This window comes from Nymphalis io, chromosome 19 (assembly GCF_905147045.1).
Source record: "Nymphalis io chromosome 19, ilAglIoxx1.1, whole genome shotgun sequence".
NCBI lineage: Eukaryota > Metazoa > Arthropoda > Insecta > Lepidoptera > Nymphalidae > Nymphalis > Nymphalis io.
In genome coordinates this window covers 990,273-1,006,277 of record NC_065906.1, presented here as the reverse complement: position 1 = coordinate 1,006,277, position 16,005 = coordinate 990,273, and the positions used below count along the sequence as shown (strand labels likewise).

The window sequence follows — 16,005 nt, the reverse complement described above, 5'->3', positions numbered from 1 at the left end:
GCTTCAAAATGAAAAAAAAGAAAACAGAGATCACTGTCTTGTTGGTCCAGTGGCGAGATGTAAGGGTACAGATCCCGAAATCCAAGGTTCAAGCCTCAGGTCGACCCAATAAAAACATATTCGGTTATTCTTTCGAAAAATCACAGTAAAAGCCCGGGTTTCGATGTGTGTACACTCTCAAATCTCGTAAGGTACGTAAATGTGGTGGTCGGAAATGCCATCCCATCGGACTATGCGAATGCATCTATGTTTGCGTACATACTTTTACGCTATAATATGACTTGCGCAGTTGGCTTATCTTTTTCGAGATTGGCCGCCGTGATCGAAATCGGTCGCAAAGGATATCATCATAATATATAGATCTTGTATAATTACGATTTGGAATTTGCTTGTAAAAAGTACTTAGATTTGGTAGTCGATTATTTAAGAGCGTTGGCAAACAAAATCATATAAGAGAAGTAACGTATCAGCCCAGCGCTGGCCCTGGGCTAGAACGAGAAGAGCGATCACTCTAGGTGGCAGATAGTATGGAGCGCACAATAAAAAAAATCAGCGTTACATAAGCGTCGTTTGATTTTTCTACGTGTGTTAATTATTATTTATATAAAATTAACATAAATGCAATTTATATGAAGTGAAATCGTCGACAAAATGGCGCTGAAAGATAATCTCACTCTATCCTGATCAAGAGCCAGAGCCAGCGCTGTACCAGACCATCGTTAACGAACTATAAAAGCTCAGTCAATACTAAAACGACTATTCTTTTTTTTTAATAAACCTACGATGAAAGTTTAATGAAAGATTTCTTTTAAATTGCTTCTTTGTAAGTAACAAACAGACTGGTATATTTTAAAAATATTATTATACTTGGAGGAGAGCTTTGCGCAAGCCCGTCTGGGTACCACTCGCTCATAACATATTCTACCGTCAAACGTAGTACGTTAGAATATGACGCTAGTAAACGTAGTACTAGTAGTAATAAATACTTATCGTCAGCATAAAACGGAAAAAAACTGGCTCAAATCGAATACGGGACCTCAGAGTCAGCAGCCTTATAAGCTAACCGCTGGGCCGAAAAGATAATTTTTAATGTTATAATAGTAGATAATTATAAACAAACATTACCTATATCTTTATACTAAATATTTATGAAAACTATAAAACAATTGTTTCTTATCTAATAGCTAATCGAGTCAATCCGTATCTTTAAAAGCAGAAAAATTCCTAATTTAGCTTTACCATTTTATTTTTATTGCCTGGATAGACGCCATTTAACTTTAATACTCGAAAAACAAATTTTATTTTATGTGTAAGTTCTTATAATAACACGTCAAGTATCAATTTCCCAACGATTGCAAATTAACGATGTAGCGTTTCGGAACGTAACAAGGAAATGTCAAAATAAAGAATGACATAATCAGACATAATCACGAGAACGTAAGGCGCGCAGACTGTTTTTTTAATCATTAAACGTGAAAACGTAACTTAAACTAGCCGTGAACCGTGTTTATAATAACCTTTTAATATACAACATTAACATGTCGTACGCTATGATACGACATTTACGTCGAACAGCTATATTAACGCAACAAATAAGGGTCGAAAGCACCATGACCAACCTAACCCAAGAAGATTTTGTATTTCGACCTCCAATGGCCCAGTGGAGTAAAATTATTAGAGAAGCTGAGAAAATAGTTGGATATCCGACATCCTTCATGAACTTGAGATGGTTATTGAGTGATGAATTCGCCAATTTAGCCATGCACTTACGTAAAATTGTAAGTAGTATAGTGTTATGATTTATCTTATTATTATCAAATTAGACTACTATATACTATAAGTACGTACTAACTCGTGAAATACGTGCAGTAGTACATGTGTACTTGTAAATTTTAAACATTGTAACCATTTTCATTATACAGTTGTGATTTTTTTTAATTATCTAAATATACATAGTCAATAGTGAAAACATTCGAAAAACTAAACTTTATCCTCAAAATGAATTTAAATAAATAGTATTTTAATAAATAACAAGGCACAATGCCTCTTAAATATGATACATATGTAATATTATGCAACCTTCTATCAAGGTTATTTCCTCTTGCAAATCAAGGTTTTTATTTAAGAAAAAAGTAAATGTTATGGACAAAGTTTATGTTTACTTGTTTTCAAGGTGTTTCAATATGTTTATGTATATTTCTATTTAAGCTTAACTAATAATGTATATATCTTTAGGTAGGAAGCAATCATCCAATTATGAAAACAGCTAAAACTGTACTATACAATGAGCAGAATAATTTGCAACCATGGGGCCTCATCATACTACTACTCTCTAAAGCCATCAGCCCAACCACACACTCCATACAAAGCACCACACTTATAGAACACCAACGAATGTTAGCCGAGTTAACGGAGATGATTCGCACGGGCCACTACATACACAGAGGCCTATTAAACATACCCATTGAAGAACAAGATAAAAAACGAGATACATCTATGTTTGCTAACAAAATTGCCATATTAATTGGTGATTATTTGCTCGTAACCGCTAATGGTATGTTAGCCCGCTTAAGAAATCAGGACTTATCTTATTTAATATCTACAGCATTACGTGACATCAGTGAGGGAGAGTTCTTCGGACCAAGGGATAGTCAAAATATGCCATTGCCCGGTGAGCCAGTGAATAAAAATGTAGACAACTTTAAAATCAATTGTGATACAATACCACTGAGTGTAACAGACATACTCGGCTCACCTATATCCGAATGGACTTTACGGAATATGTACAATGGAGGATCATTATTTGGTCGAGGTTGTGAAGGTGCTGTGTTGTTAGCTGGAAAGAATGTTACCGAGCAGAAAAAAGCTTATCTATTCGGCTGCCATTTATGTCTAGCATGGCAAGCCGCTAGTGAAATTCCAAAATTTTCCCCCGAAAACCAGGAACCATTTTCGTTAGTTAGTGCTCCTGTATTATTTGCTTTAAATGAATCCCCAGAACTATATGAGAATTTGAAAAATGTTAAAAACGTATCTAGTATTGATTTTAACGATTTGAAAGCAAAAATATCAAAAACAAATGCAATTGAAAAAACAAAACATCTTTACACAGAAAATGCTGATAAAGCGAAAAGTTATATTGAAATGTTTGGTGATAATGAATCTGTAAATACTATAAAGAGATTAATAAATACAATATAGTTAATAATTATAAGCCGGGGATGTGTGATAAGTGTGTTTAGCTGAAATTTATGACTTTTGCCTAATGTATAATAGAAAAATTTATATAAATCATTAAATTCAATAATGCTATTGAACAGCATGAAGGTTCAATCCATTGAAATTTTTTAATTCAGAGGCGGAATGTACATAAATTTTGAATTAGGTTTTGGTTGTCTATAAAATAAGAAGATGTCTATGGTCCCACAATGTTAACATTTTATACAAACAATTCTATGACTTGTTACGTTTCGACCTGTTAATAAGATAATCAAATATTATATCACAAAGTGATAATATAAAATACGTAGATAAGTGAAATTTTTAAAATGCAGGTTTTACTTGACATGTTTTTTTTTCTTTTTAGTGATTTATGTTTTTAGTAACAATTTGGGGATTAACAATAAATTGTGCTAATTTTTTACATTTTTATAATAGCATTAGAGGTGATAATCGTGCATTTCTTGTAATTTACCCAAAGGTTTAATATTTTTTGTATTGTTTAATTTTTTTTTATTTTTTAAGTAGAACACATATCAACCAGCGTGTTAAAGGTATTACAACCATAAGCCAATAAAACCACTCAGTCGTTTTTACACAAATGTGGCAATGGCTTTCCGAGTTACATCTTAGCTTCATTATATGATACATGTGCACGACAATGCTTTTGCATTGTCAACAACAAAGTCACTCGAAGCTAAGACCAGAGCCATAATTACGCAAGTATGGCCGTAACATTATTGTAAGTCGTTCTATGTCGGACACTTCCGTCGATTTTGATCGCACAAGTGTTCTATTTTTATTATCTATATCACAGATTAAGTGTTTGATTACTCTTTTTTAAATCTTTTTGTTAGTATTTTTTTAAGCAATATTTTTTTGTGATAGATAAGAATATTTTTGTGATATATATAGTTAAGCAAATGTTGTGTTGAATAAATAGTATGAGACGTTAAATATTGTTTAATTTGATATCGAAATGTTAAAATTAATAATTCAACGCAAAACGTAGTTGACATCGCGCCTACTTTCATTTCCCGCGCATTTCCGCGGCGTCATTCACACAGAAATGAAATTTTAATTTATTACGTCACGGTTCTCGTATCATTGCATCGTAACTGACACCGCGTTGATTATTTTCATTAATTAAAATTTTAGTAACCGAATTAGTTATCAATATAAATAAAAGCTTTTTTTCTTAAACCTTTTAAAGTATCATACGCGTAATATTATAGAGAAATATATATAATGTGTACATTTTAAGAACTATATTTACCAAATAAATAGTCTAATTATGAAGAATTAATAAATTTAATTATAATTTATTTTTATAAATTTATTCAATGTATTGAAGTGTTTCATCATGAATTGTCAACGCCATCTTTTGTATTGCATTTCGTGCGTCATCCACTGGAAACCTATCACTGATCTTCAAGATGGCTGCCATTTCATCTTCTAACAATAACGTCAAATATTCCAAAGACCTCGTAGCTCTTACTGCGTAATACAATTGCTTATATTCAATGGGTCTTTTTTCTAACTTTGCCTCCAAGATGTAGCTGTACACCGTGGGATATTCCCATATCGCTAAAATCACAGGAGCTCCGACTAAGGAGTACGAATATGGATGTGTGAAGAAATCTTTAACGTCGAGATAAAGTTGCCAAATTATCGCCAAGTGACCGCCAAGAATGTAAGCGTCCCGTTCCATTTTCTCTCCCCGACGAGCCAGCTTAATAGCACCTTGGCAACCTTTACCAAGAAGACTGCCCGATGTAAGCATTGTGCGTAAGAGCCATTCATCTTTACCCTGTCCAAGATAATCGTTCGATCCAAGTTTGCCAAGATTGTCTTCACTTTCCCATTGATAATGAACATTTAAATCGTTGCTGGCTGTCAAAAGATACATTATTTAGATGAGAAAATTCATATAAAATATTTCTGAACCGAACCCAAGTGACGTTTGTCATATATATACATATTTAAAAAAATAAATATAATACGATCAAATTAAAAATACATGTAAATATGCTTTATAATTAATAACAATAGCTAGTAACTAATTATAACGTTGTGCAATACAAATGTAATGTGTATTGTACACATAAGAAAGTTGCATTGATTAACGTAACTATTTAATTGGTTTTGGTTATATGATATAATTTTACGTCACACCTTGCAATCTGGTATGCACCAACAAAATACATAAAGAACTATGAAGTTCAATAGTCATATGTGTATTATGTAAGCGCTTCCGTATCTTATACCGCGATAGTGATTTTGGTGTCGTAATAGAAACCACACCAAATTGATACTCTAATCCAAAGTAAAATAGATTCTTAAAAGAAGCTGATAAGACATAATAAAACTGAAAATATAATATAGCCGAAATTAGACGTTACTTATCATAAATAATACGTATTCGAAAATAATATGAATGTAAGCAATCCTTAATAGTAAAACTAATTAATTATTTCTTTATTTTTAATAAGTTTAAGGTAGACCAGTGGAAGTGGAAGGCTGTCTTCATGTGCAATATGCAATTCGGCCACACGCGTAGGTATACGTACGTGTACACGCAATACAGCGTGTTGGAATATTCTCCTAGCCTATTCTATATGTGTAATTACAGGCACAAGGGACGTAACATCGTAGTTTCCAAGGTTGGTTGCGCATTGGCGATGTAAGCAATGGTTAACATTTCTTACAGTGCCAATGTCTATGGGCGTTGACCGCGTGAACCACTTACCATCAGGTGGCCAATATGCTCGTACGCCTATATAGACTATAAAAAAATATATAATTTTTTATAGACGTCTGCTATCAAAATTCTAATAGTTTTATCGTCATTATTATTATTTAAATAACAGCAACCTTTTGGCCTACTTGGCAAAGGATTGTTCTCATCATCGCGCTCTCCCAAAAAATCGCCTTCAACAAGGTCCCGAAGACCAGTCGATATCAATTCCGTCACTTCTGTATTACGAAGTCCACCCAAACCATTGAGACACGTCGCTAGAAGATAATCCCCTGAAATTAGATTTAAAACTTAGCTAATTCTATGTGGAAAAAAAGTAACTAACTTTTTTTTTCGCTGAATAAAACGATTTTTGACACCACTACACATAGATATTTGCACTGTAAGAAATATTAACTATCCCCTACACCGCCAAAGCGCTTCGTTATGTTCCTTGTGCCTGTAGTTACACTAGCTAACTCACCCTTCAAACCGAAACATAACGATACTAAAAGTTTTGCTGTTTGCCGGTAAAATTGTAATGAGTGGGTGGTACCAAGCCAGCCGGGCTTGCACAAAGCTTATTAAGAAGTACACTTAGTAGTGCACTATTTATACATTTTCTATACTTCCTCTTTAAGTTAGTATTATAAGAACACGTTTCCACAATTCTTACTACACTCAGTTTAAACACTGACCCGTCAAAAGTACAATTTTATTTCCATACAAGAGATCCTGGTATTTATCACCATGTTTCTCCTTCTCCTTTAAATTAGCCATTGTTTTATGGATCATGTGGCCTGTTCTCTTCATCTCTACGATCTCTGCTAACGCCCTCTGTGTATGGAGAACTCCTGAGGTATGCTGATCTATCATATAATGTGGTAAGCCAGCCGCTTTTGATACTAAGAGAATAATTAAACCGACGGATTGGAGATTGCTTTTGGAGCCGATTAAAAGATTTTTTGCTGATTTCAGAAGGGGATGATTTGTTCCAACCTGTTGAATTTGAACTTATGTAATACTAACGCGTGTTAAATACTATTTTTTACTATTATAAAAGAGTAGCAGGTAGTATCGATAGAACTTCGATTTTAATCTTGCAAAGATTGATTTGTTGCCAATATTTATGATTTATTAAGTCTCTTCGATATTTCCATTTACGTTAAATAGAACGAGATTAATGACAAAAAGCATTAAGCACATTGCGAATTTAAATATTTTATTTAAAATTCCACATCAACTCCAAACTGTGTCCGTAATTTTTACAAAAATAATGGTCACGTAGACCTCGTCTAGAAAACTTACTAGTTTCCTAAGATGTATCGCTGTATTCGCAATCTCATCATTTAATAACCATCTTAAATTGAGGAATGAAGTAGGATACCCCACAATCTGTTCCGCCTCTGTGACAACATCGCGCCAGTCCAGTTCCTGTCGTTTACCAGTACCGACCTCACTCCAACTTGGGAGTGCCCTAGATATTAAAAACTTAATGAAACGTTTTCGAACGATTGTTAGCATTTATAACACAAACTGTGAAATTTTCTTCAATTGATTTATGTATTTACATTAGGTAGCAAAATGGTCTACCTTAAGATAAGTCACCACACTTAAAGCAAAGGAACTAAGGTATTATGCTAAAATGGTCCGTCTGCCATCCAAGCCCATTCAACATCAGTTGTGTTTCGGTTTGAAGGGTGAGTGAGCCAGTGTAATTACAGGCACAAGGGACATAACATCTTAGTTCCCAAGGTTGGTGGCGCATTGGTGATGTAAGTGATGGTTAACATTTCTTACAATGCCAATGTCTAAGGGCGTTTGGTGACCACTTACCATCAGGTGGCCCATATGCTCGTCCGCCTTCCTATTCTATAAAAAAAAAAGCCCGTCTAGTCGGCGTGATTGAGTAACCAACATACAATCTTTCAGATTCATAATATTAGAAGGATAATAAGGACCCAGGTCTTACAGCCTTATAAGTTACTAATCACACCAACGAGGCTTTTAAGTACCGTTAGCATAATAGCAACGTTATAAACACGATATTATTGTCTTATGCATTTGTTACAAAAAAAATATTTACCCTATATGAATTATAAAAAAGATTAAATATAAACATTTGGCTAATTATATTAAAGGTATATTTTGCAATATATTATTTATATATTACCTTTTAAATGTCTTTCTTATAGATAGTTTATTGTTAAAAAAGTACAAAAGTTTAGTCGAAAACATTGATACAGTTATATTCCTGAAATTCTAAATAAGATTAGGTATTCTCTAATAAATATCTTTCATTCAAAGTCAAAGAAAATACAGAACATTAATATTATGGCAGAAGAATGCTATTAATATTCATTTAAAACCTCCTTTCTAAAAAAAACATTGATTTTCACGGAATGGTTCACGATATATAAATTAAAAAAAATGGTACCTATGCTTGCTTTGTTTACTGAATTAATGATTTAGGTCTGGGGTGACATTTAACAAAGTTTTAATTTATAAAAGGAAAAGAATCACAATAGGTAATATTGTGGTTGCGCACACGCATCAGCAATTTTATCAGACGTATATAAGTGACTTCCGTTGACATTTGAAAATTTAAATAATTACACTCGTAAAATGTTTGTCTCATCATTAAAATTGTTTTACGGTCAACGATTTGTGTTCGGGCTTTTTTAAAATAAAAATAAAGGTCATCATTATTAGAAAATAAATTTCTTGTAACGACTTTTATAATTTGTTAGTACTTAGTTGTAGCGAATTTCGTGTGCTATTTCTTTCTATATTATATTGTCTAGGTATAATAAAATTACAGCCTGTTAATGTCCCACAGCTGGGTTAGGGCCTCTCCTTTTGAGAAGAAGGTTATCATCAAGCTATTAATATATAACATTCCACCAATGTGGGTTGGTCGATACACATGACGTAATAGATTTTTATACGACACATACTGGTTTCCTTACAATGCTTCCTTCAACGCTGAGCATGAGGTGAATGATAAGCAAAGGTTAAGCACATGAAAATTCAATGGCGCTTGCCAAGTTTGAACCCGTAATCCTAATTTATGATTCGGGTAACTTCACCACAGAGCCATCTGCCTTAATTATTTTTATACTTTATATTTTTAATAGTCGTCTACAGTGTAGGTTTTATACAAAGTTATATAGTGCTCTTATTTAATCAAATGTACACAAGTTTACATAAACAGAGTAAAAAAATCAAAACGTTTTTACTTCTTGATTTCATAATCTTCGTAAACCAACCAAGATTGTAACAAAATAAGGCGCAGAGTTTTTTTTTTCATTCGACTCGGCGGGGTTGCTGCAATTAAAAACGCGCATGCTATCATTAGCTGAGCGGCTAAACGCTGGCGTTTATAATTATAACGAAATAACACGTGTAGCCAAGAAAATGGAGATAGTGGGGTTGATTCGAAAATTTAATTTTATAATTATGGACAGGATTCAATGGATGGAATTGGATTTAATCTCTGTTCTGATCTTTGAGATGGATTTATTTTTTGTAAACCAACTGGAAATGGTTTTTTTAAAGCTTGTAATATTAAAGCACTGGATTATAGGTTTTTAGCACATTCAATCGCTTATTTTTTTCTCTCTTGTTCTTTTAAATTTGTATTAAATAATTTTTAAGTCACAAAAGATTTTACTTAAAAAAACTTCATCTATAAGTACATCAAATTAATTCGTTTAATAAATCACGTTCTACAGGGAAAAGTTATGTATCACAAAGAGAAATATGGGAAGTCTGTACTCTCACTAGCAGCTTGCGTATGCTTAGAATCAATCTTCGTAATGTAGGCAATGTTCGTCCAGCGCTGTATTCACAAACTGCAACTATCTAATGGCCAATTAAATTAATTGCTTAGCGGCTGTTTAGTTAAACACTGATTTCTCTCTTACATTCAATATTGATTTGACTTTCGAAAGAAGAAGACATACAGCAACAGCCTGTGAATGTCCCACTGCTGGGCTAAGGCCTCCTCTCCCTTTTTGAGGAGAAGGTATGGAGCTTATTCCACCACGCACCATTGCGGGTTGGTGGAATACACATGTGGCAGAATTTGAGTGAAATTCGACACATGCTGGGTTCCTCACGATGTTTGCCTTCACCGTATAGCACGAGATGAATTATAATCACAAATTAAGCACATGAAAATTCAGTGGTGATGCCCGGGTTTGAACTCAACGATAATCGGTTAAGATTCACGCGTTCTTACCACTGGTCCATCTCGGCTAAGACATAGCGTTGTTTAATTAATCCCCCGCTAAACAACGTCTTTAAGTAAAACCGTGTGAGATTTTGCGTAGGCTACGAGTTTACGAGCCTATTACTACTATTAATAAGACTATCATTCCTGAGCTTATTGATCAGCTTATCTGGAAATGAGCTATTACAGTGCACATTTGCACTCTGTTCACAAGCTCTAGTGGTCCAAAAGAAACACAATGGCTAAAGATGCAATAGCTTTAAGTGGTTTCTAAAGATGTGTAACACTACAATCTCTCTGAACTTCGAGCTTCTAATTCGTTTTTTCGTTAAGAAAACCCATTAAGATTTATTTACCCGACCTGAAATCTGACTTATTAGACTCGAGATATACAAGATAATAATGGCAATATTTTTTTATTTATTTTTTTTATTTAAGAAAGAAGTAAGAACTAAACTAAGTTTCTTATTTCTTGGATCTTTTCAATAGAATCTAAATTTCGAACCGGTGGATAGTTCAAGTCTATCTAATTGAATAAAGTATATTTTTATTTTAGGTATTATGTTTATTTGATCGAATATAGAGACTTGTACATAATATAATTTGTTTGTTGTGTGTAGGCACTTAGACAATTGCAAAACTTGAATGCGTGTAAAAAATAGATACAACTAAAATAAATAAATTCAATGCTTCTACGTAAGCGATTATAGTCATTATCATGTTGCAATAAAGTTTACGTTATACATTAAAATAAAAACTATTGGACTTTTTTACAACACCAATCGATAATGCGATATTAATTTATATCAATTCCGCAACAGTAGCATTCATGTTTCAATAAAACACAATATTTATTAAGGAAATAAAATATCGATCGATCGAGAAATATTGTTTATCTGTGCTCGTATAACATGGCGTCCGTGGTGGTCAGCTGATGGCACCATGTGGAGCTCTCAGGCATGTTGCGTTGTAACTTGTAACTTTACGACTCATAAGTTTTAACCTTATACATTTTATATTTTAATGACCATCTAGTACTTAAAATAATTCTCTCATCTATTCCATCTTTTTATGTCTCTGAATACTAGTGTTCTATACATAATATATAAATTATAGAGCTCAATTAAAGAAAGCCCACTCACTAATCAGCACCAAGTAATAATTTGTAGTGCAACGGTCTAGTTTAAAAGGTAAGTGAGCCAGTTTAATAACAGGGACAATATTTTAGATTAGTGTAGCCCAGCGGAGCAGTGACGGTGTGAGGAATGTTTATAATAATGCTTTTTGAAGTACCAATGATCAGTTCAAGACGAGCAAATCGCCCCATTTGCGAAAAGGCGGACGGGAATTTATAAAATAGAATGAATAATGCTAAAATCTTAGGTATTTATAAGATCAAACTAATATTATTTAATTTTGTACATAATACGTCAGCCATCACTCACACGTCGTTCACACATAATTTAAAAACCGAAATGAGATAGTCGATTTACGACACCGGTAGGCGCTCCGCCCCGCCCTCAAATTATATTGGCATTTTTACCAAACTCGTAATCGCTGGTTTCGCACTGGACGAAAGGACATTAAGTCTTTACATAGCCAGGGGGTTAGTGTTACGAGAGTAAAAAAGATATTTACAAATTATAGTAGCTTATTGAACGCCATGTTTATGGAGGATGTCAAAACTCAGGGTGGGCTGGATTTTTTGTAGGCGATACGATATACTTGTGTATGTATTTATGTAGTTACTTATGTACTAGCAAAGATTCACGTTGCCACTTAGGTATAGCAACAAATATGTAGATTAATTACATATGAAACAAACAGCAAAGTTTACATGTCAGCTCAATTATTGCAATTCCGGAATTAGTCACGTAGATCACATTTGGAAATTCCTTCGACTCAAAATGAATTGCATAAAAAAAAATCCGTTATTCCTTTTTTATTATAATACGAAGGTCGTTGACCGGTCAAATTTAGATCGCAAACTTTGGGTAAACATTTAAATGCTAATAAAATTTAGTATTATAATAATAGGCTAAGACAAAACAGTTCAATACATTTTTCTGTTCTTATGTGAACCGGTTTTTTTTTTGTACTAGCTATTGACGAATTTTAGTATTCAATAAAAAAAGAGTAAAAAAATATGCTCGAAACAAGCAAATATAAAAAAAAAATCAGTAACAGCCTTTAAATGTCCCATTGGTGGGCTAAGGCCTCCTAAGCAAATATGTTATGCACAATTCATCAATAATGATTTCGATTGAATTTCGACCACTGGGCGAACGATTAATAAATAATCTGTATAACCAAAATAATCACTACACTAGAATAGAAAACGTGAATCCTATTTGAAGATCGCCGATTAAAACCTGGACATGTATATTTCATTATATTTAACATGCACCTCGTGTTCGTCAGTCAGATAAACATCGCGAGGAAACCGGCATGTATCATATGAAAATCTATCACATGCTTACTAAGCTTATTAGAAAAAGTTCCATGCCTCCACTTTAAAAGGAAAGGAATCATTTGTCCACCAGTGAGATATTTAAAGTTAGTTCAATAGTAATTAATGTATGAATCTTACATATAAATTTGATTTACGTTAAAGATTAATACACCATTTAATAAACGCTACGAGAAAAGCGATGATTATAAAATTTATAGATCATATTTTTTCAAATTTAAATACTTTTGTTGAAATCATTTAATAAAAGTCTAGTCTTCATATATTTGTATTACAATCCACGCTTTTCTACGCGTATTTCACCGCAATGAGCCAATACACGATGTCAAGTCCTAAAAGGACGATTGGACGTTCATCGCTTCGACGCAATCCGCATAGTTCAGTATTTTAGCATTCTATTTCGAATGTTCCCACGCTAGAGATCACTTGAATCTTTATTAGACGCTCAGGTGACTGGCTCTGGCCTAGAAAGATAAGTCTTGTTTCTAGTGATGTTTGCATTTACACGGATAGCGTTCGCACACGACTACGCTTACAAAACGAATAAGCTTTTATATGAAAAAGGAATAATAAATGGTTTAAATGAAGGTAAAATTAGATAACATATTTGGCCACGGCTGCCAATCTCACCACTGAATTTTCATGTGCTTAATTTGTGATTATAATTAATCTCGTGCTTTACGGTGAAGGAAAACATCGTGAGGAAACCTGCATGTGTCTAATTTCACTGAAATCTGCCACATGTGTATTCCACCAACCCGCATTGGAGCAGCGTGGTGGAATAAGCTCCAGTATCTTCTCCTCAAAAAGAGGAGAGGCCTTTAGCCCAGCAGTGGGACATTCACAGGCCGTTACGGCCAATCTCAAGGTCGACTTGCCAACTACGCAGGACATATTACAATGTGCGCAAACACAGATGTACTCTCCATTGTCTCACACTCATAATCCGATGGGACGGCAAATCTGGCACGACCGGAAAGAATCAGGTGCAATTCTAAGTAAAAAAAAACCACATAGACAGCATCTACTATTTACAGCTTTCGTACTTCTTGATATGCGGTCTTATTGCTAAAAAGCAATTTTTACCAGACAACCTAAGAGTAGAAGAAATATTTCTATACAAAAAAACATGCAGGCAAGCATATTATATATATTTCAAATAATAATATTACGCATATATATAGCATGGCATTTAGAGATTAATGGTGTATTAAATAAACAAATATATACAAACATCGTGACCGTTACAGTTTTATTATATACAAATGACATTTGCAGTTCAGTGTAATATCGTTTGAGTGTCGTAACTGTGAAGATTATTAAGATAAAGGTTGTAAAGATTTGTGATTTCTGCGTTGTTACGACGGACCAGTACTTATTTTCATAAAACGAGTACTCAGGTACACAACGACACTAATTGCATAAACTTTCGATCTGCTGTTTATGATCTAGTAGCTAGCTTCTAAAGTTTCGAATCTCATGGTCATTGGGTTGAATCCTAATCGTGTGTAGGATAATAAAAAAAGTTGTAACCAGCAGCTAGCTGAAGGAAGCTAAGCTAATTTGATGTGCCTGATCTTTCATTGGTTATCTTGGATTGTATTATCATTGAAATATGAGAATGAGTATAGAGTGTACCTGGGTCTGTGCATTGGCTTATGCATATAATGACCGAATTCGATCAGGACTAACAGATAATATTATTATTAATAGACATCATCCGTATTAATAGATAATATTATTAAGATGGCTACCAATTATAAATATTTTTATAATAATAATATTGTATACATGTGACCTCGTCCGCCTAAATTTTATTTACAAGATTATAGTAATTCCGTCGAAATTGCACACACGTGGAAACCCGCATGTACAAGATAAATTTTGTCACATGTGTCATCCAACCCACATTGGTGCACACAAACACAGAGGAGTATATATCGGATGACACAAGTGTTTATTTACTTACATAATAATTACATCCAACACCATTTCATTCAAAAGGATAAGTAATTTACATAACCCATTATGGTAGCTTAAATCATGAATAATAAATTATACGCATACGCGTACACGCAAACATGCGAGATCTCTTAAAGTTTCATATAAGCGACATTGACACTTTGACGTAAAAAAGTTATAAACAATTATGCCGACTTCGTACTAAAACACGACACAATAGCATTATTTAATTGAAAGTATCTTGAAAAGGTCGCATTTCAAACAACACTCACTGTTCATCGGCTCATTTATTAATTAAGTAAATAAGTTATCACACCATCAAAGGTTGCCCACAAGGTGAGCGTATTTGAAAGGCGCAAATAGTTCTCGTTGAAGTTTTAATTGGCGGTAAAATGGTCGCCTAGGCCTTGTTCGATTACGTCGTATCAGAAACAGATCTCGCTTGGATTTGACAGAAATATTTAAATTGAACGTTTTAGTATTTCGGAAAATTGTATGTATAGTTTTTATTTTATTTTATTCAGCTTCAAATTTCATTGACGCCGCGTTTCAAAATAATACAATTAAAGAGTTTTTTTTTTTTCATTTTGATATTATGTGCGTGCAGTATGCACTACATAAGTCGCAGTTTTTAATATTTTTTATACTAGTTATAATCTGTATTATGAATAGTTATATTAGTTATAATCTATATTATAAAGCTGAAAAGTTCGTATAGATTAATTATTATTTTAGAATCTACTCCAATAGTCCAAATCGAATGAGGCATTTTGCGTTACATAGTGAGTTTATTGAAGAAGTATAAATGTTATATAATCTACGACGCTAAGCAGCGCAGTAACAATCAATAATCATAAGCGGCAGACAACATAGCATCACTACATATCACAAAACAAAGTCGCGTCTGTCTGTCTGTCCGAACGCGATAAACTCAAAAATTACAGAACGAATCTTTTTACGGTTTTCAACAATGGATGACGTGATTCATCAGGAAGGTTTAGGTGTATAATTAATTGAAGTTTCCTAAATATTGGCTGAAATATGACAATAAATGTTGAAGATATCGATAAACACTTGCCGACTGGGAGCTTTACTGACGCATGCTATGTAAACCATTACCAACCAATTATATGCATAACGATATAAATGTTGTATTTATGTCCTTAATTTACCCATGTGAACCCGGGGTGGGTAGCTAGCCTTTTATATAAGTCATATAGGTCTAATCTGGAAGTTGGAACCGTGCCTCGGAAAGCACGATCCTATCGGATTACCGTCCTATCGGATTGTGAGAGTTAGGGAATAGAGAGTGCACCTGTGTCTGCATACGCACTTGTGCACTATAATATGTCCTGTTGGCCAATATCTCTTGAGATTGGCCGT

The 16,005-nt window shown here is 33.7% G+C and overlaps 2 protein-coding genes across 2 annotated transcripts; one reads left to right on the top strand and one right to left on the bottom strand.

Annotated features, from left to right (window-relative positions):
- Window positions 1-1,432: 1,432 nt before the first annotated feature.
- LOC126775894 (all trans-polyprenyl-diphosphate synthase PDSS2-like) lies at window positions 1,433-4,176 on the top strand. The gene is made up of 2 exons (XM_050498056.1): window positions 1,433-1,778; window positions 2,236-4,176. The coding sequence occupies exons 1-2, from the start codon at window positions 1,539-1,541 to the stop codon at window positions 3,199-3,201; spliced, it is 1,206 nt and encodes a 401-aa protein (XP_050354013.1). The 5' UTR covers window positions 1,433-1,538; the 3' UTR covers window positions 3,202-4,176.
- A 379-nt stretch (window positions 4,177-4,555) lies between these two features.
- LOC126776147 (all trans-polyprenyl-diphosphate synthase PDSS2-like) lies at window positions 4,556-7,480 on the bottom strand. The gene is made up of 4 exons (XM_050498447.1): window positions 7,265-7,480; window positions 6,655-6,955; window positions 6,094-6,249; window positions 4,556-5,112 (listed from the first exon to the last, which is right to left on the bottom strand). The coding sequence occupies exons 1-4, from the start codon at window positions 7,478-7,480 to the stop codon at window positions 4,556-4,558; spliced, it is 1,230 nt and encodes a 409-aa protein (XP_050354404.1).
- Window positions 7,481-16,005: the final 8,525 nt, after the last annotated feature.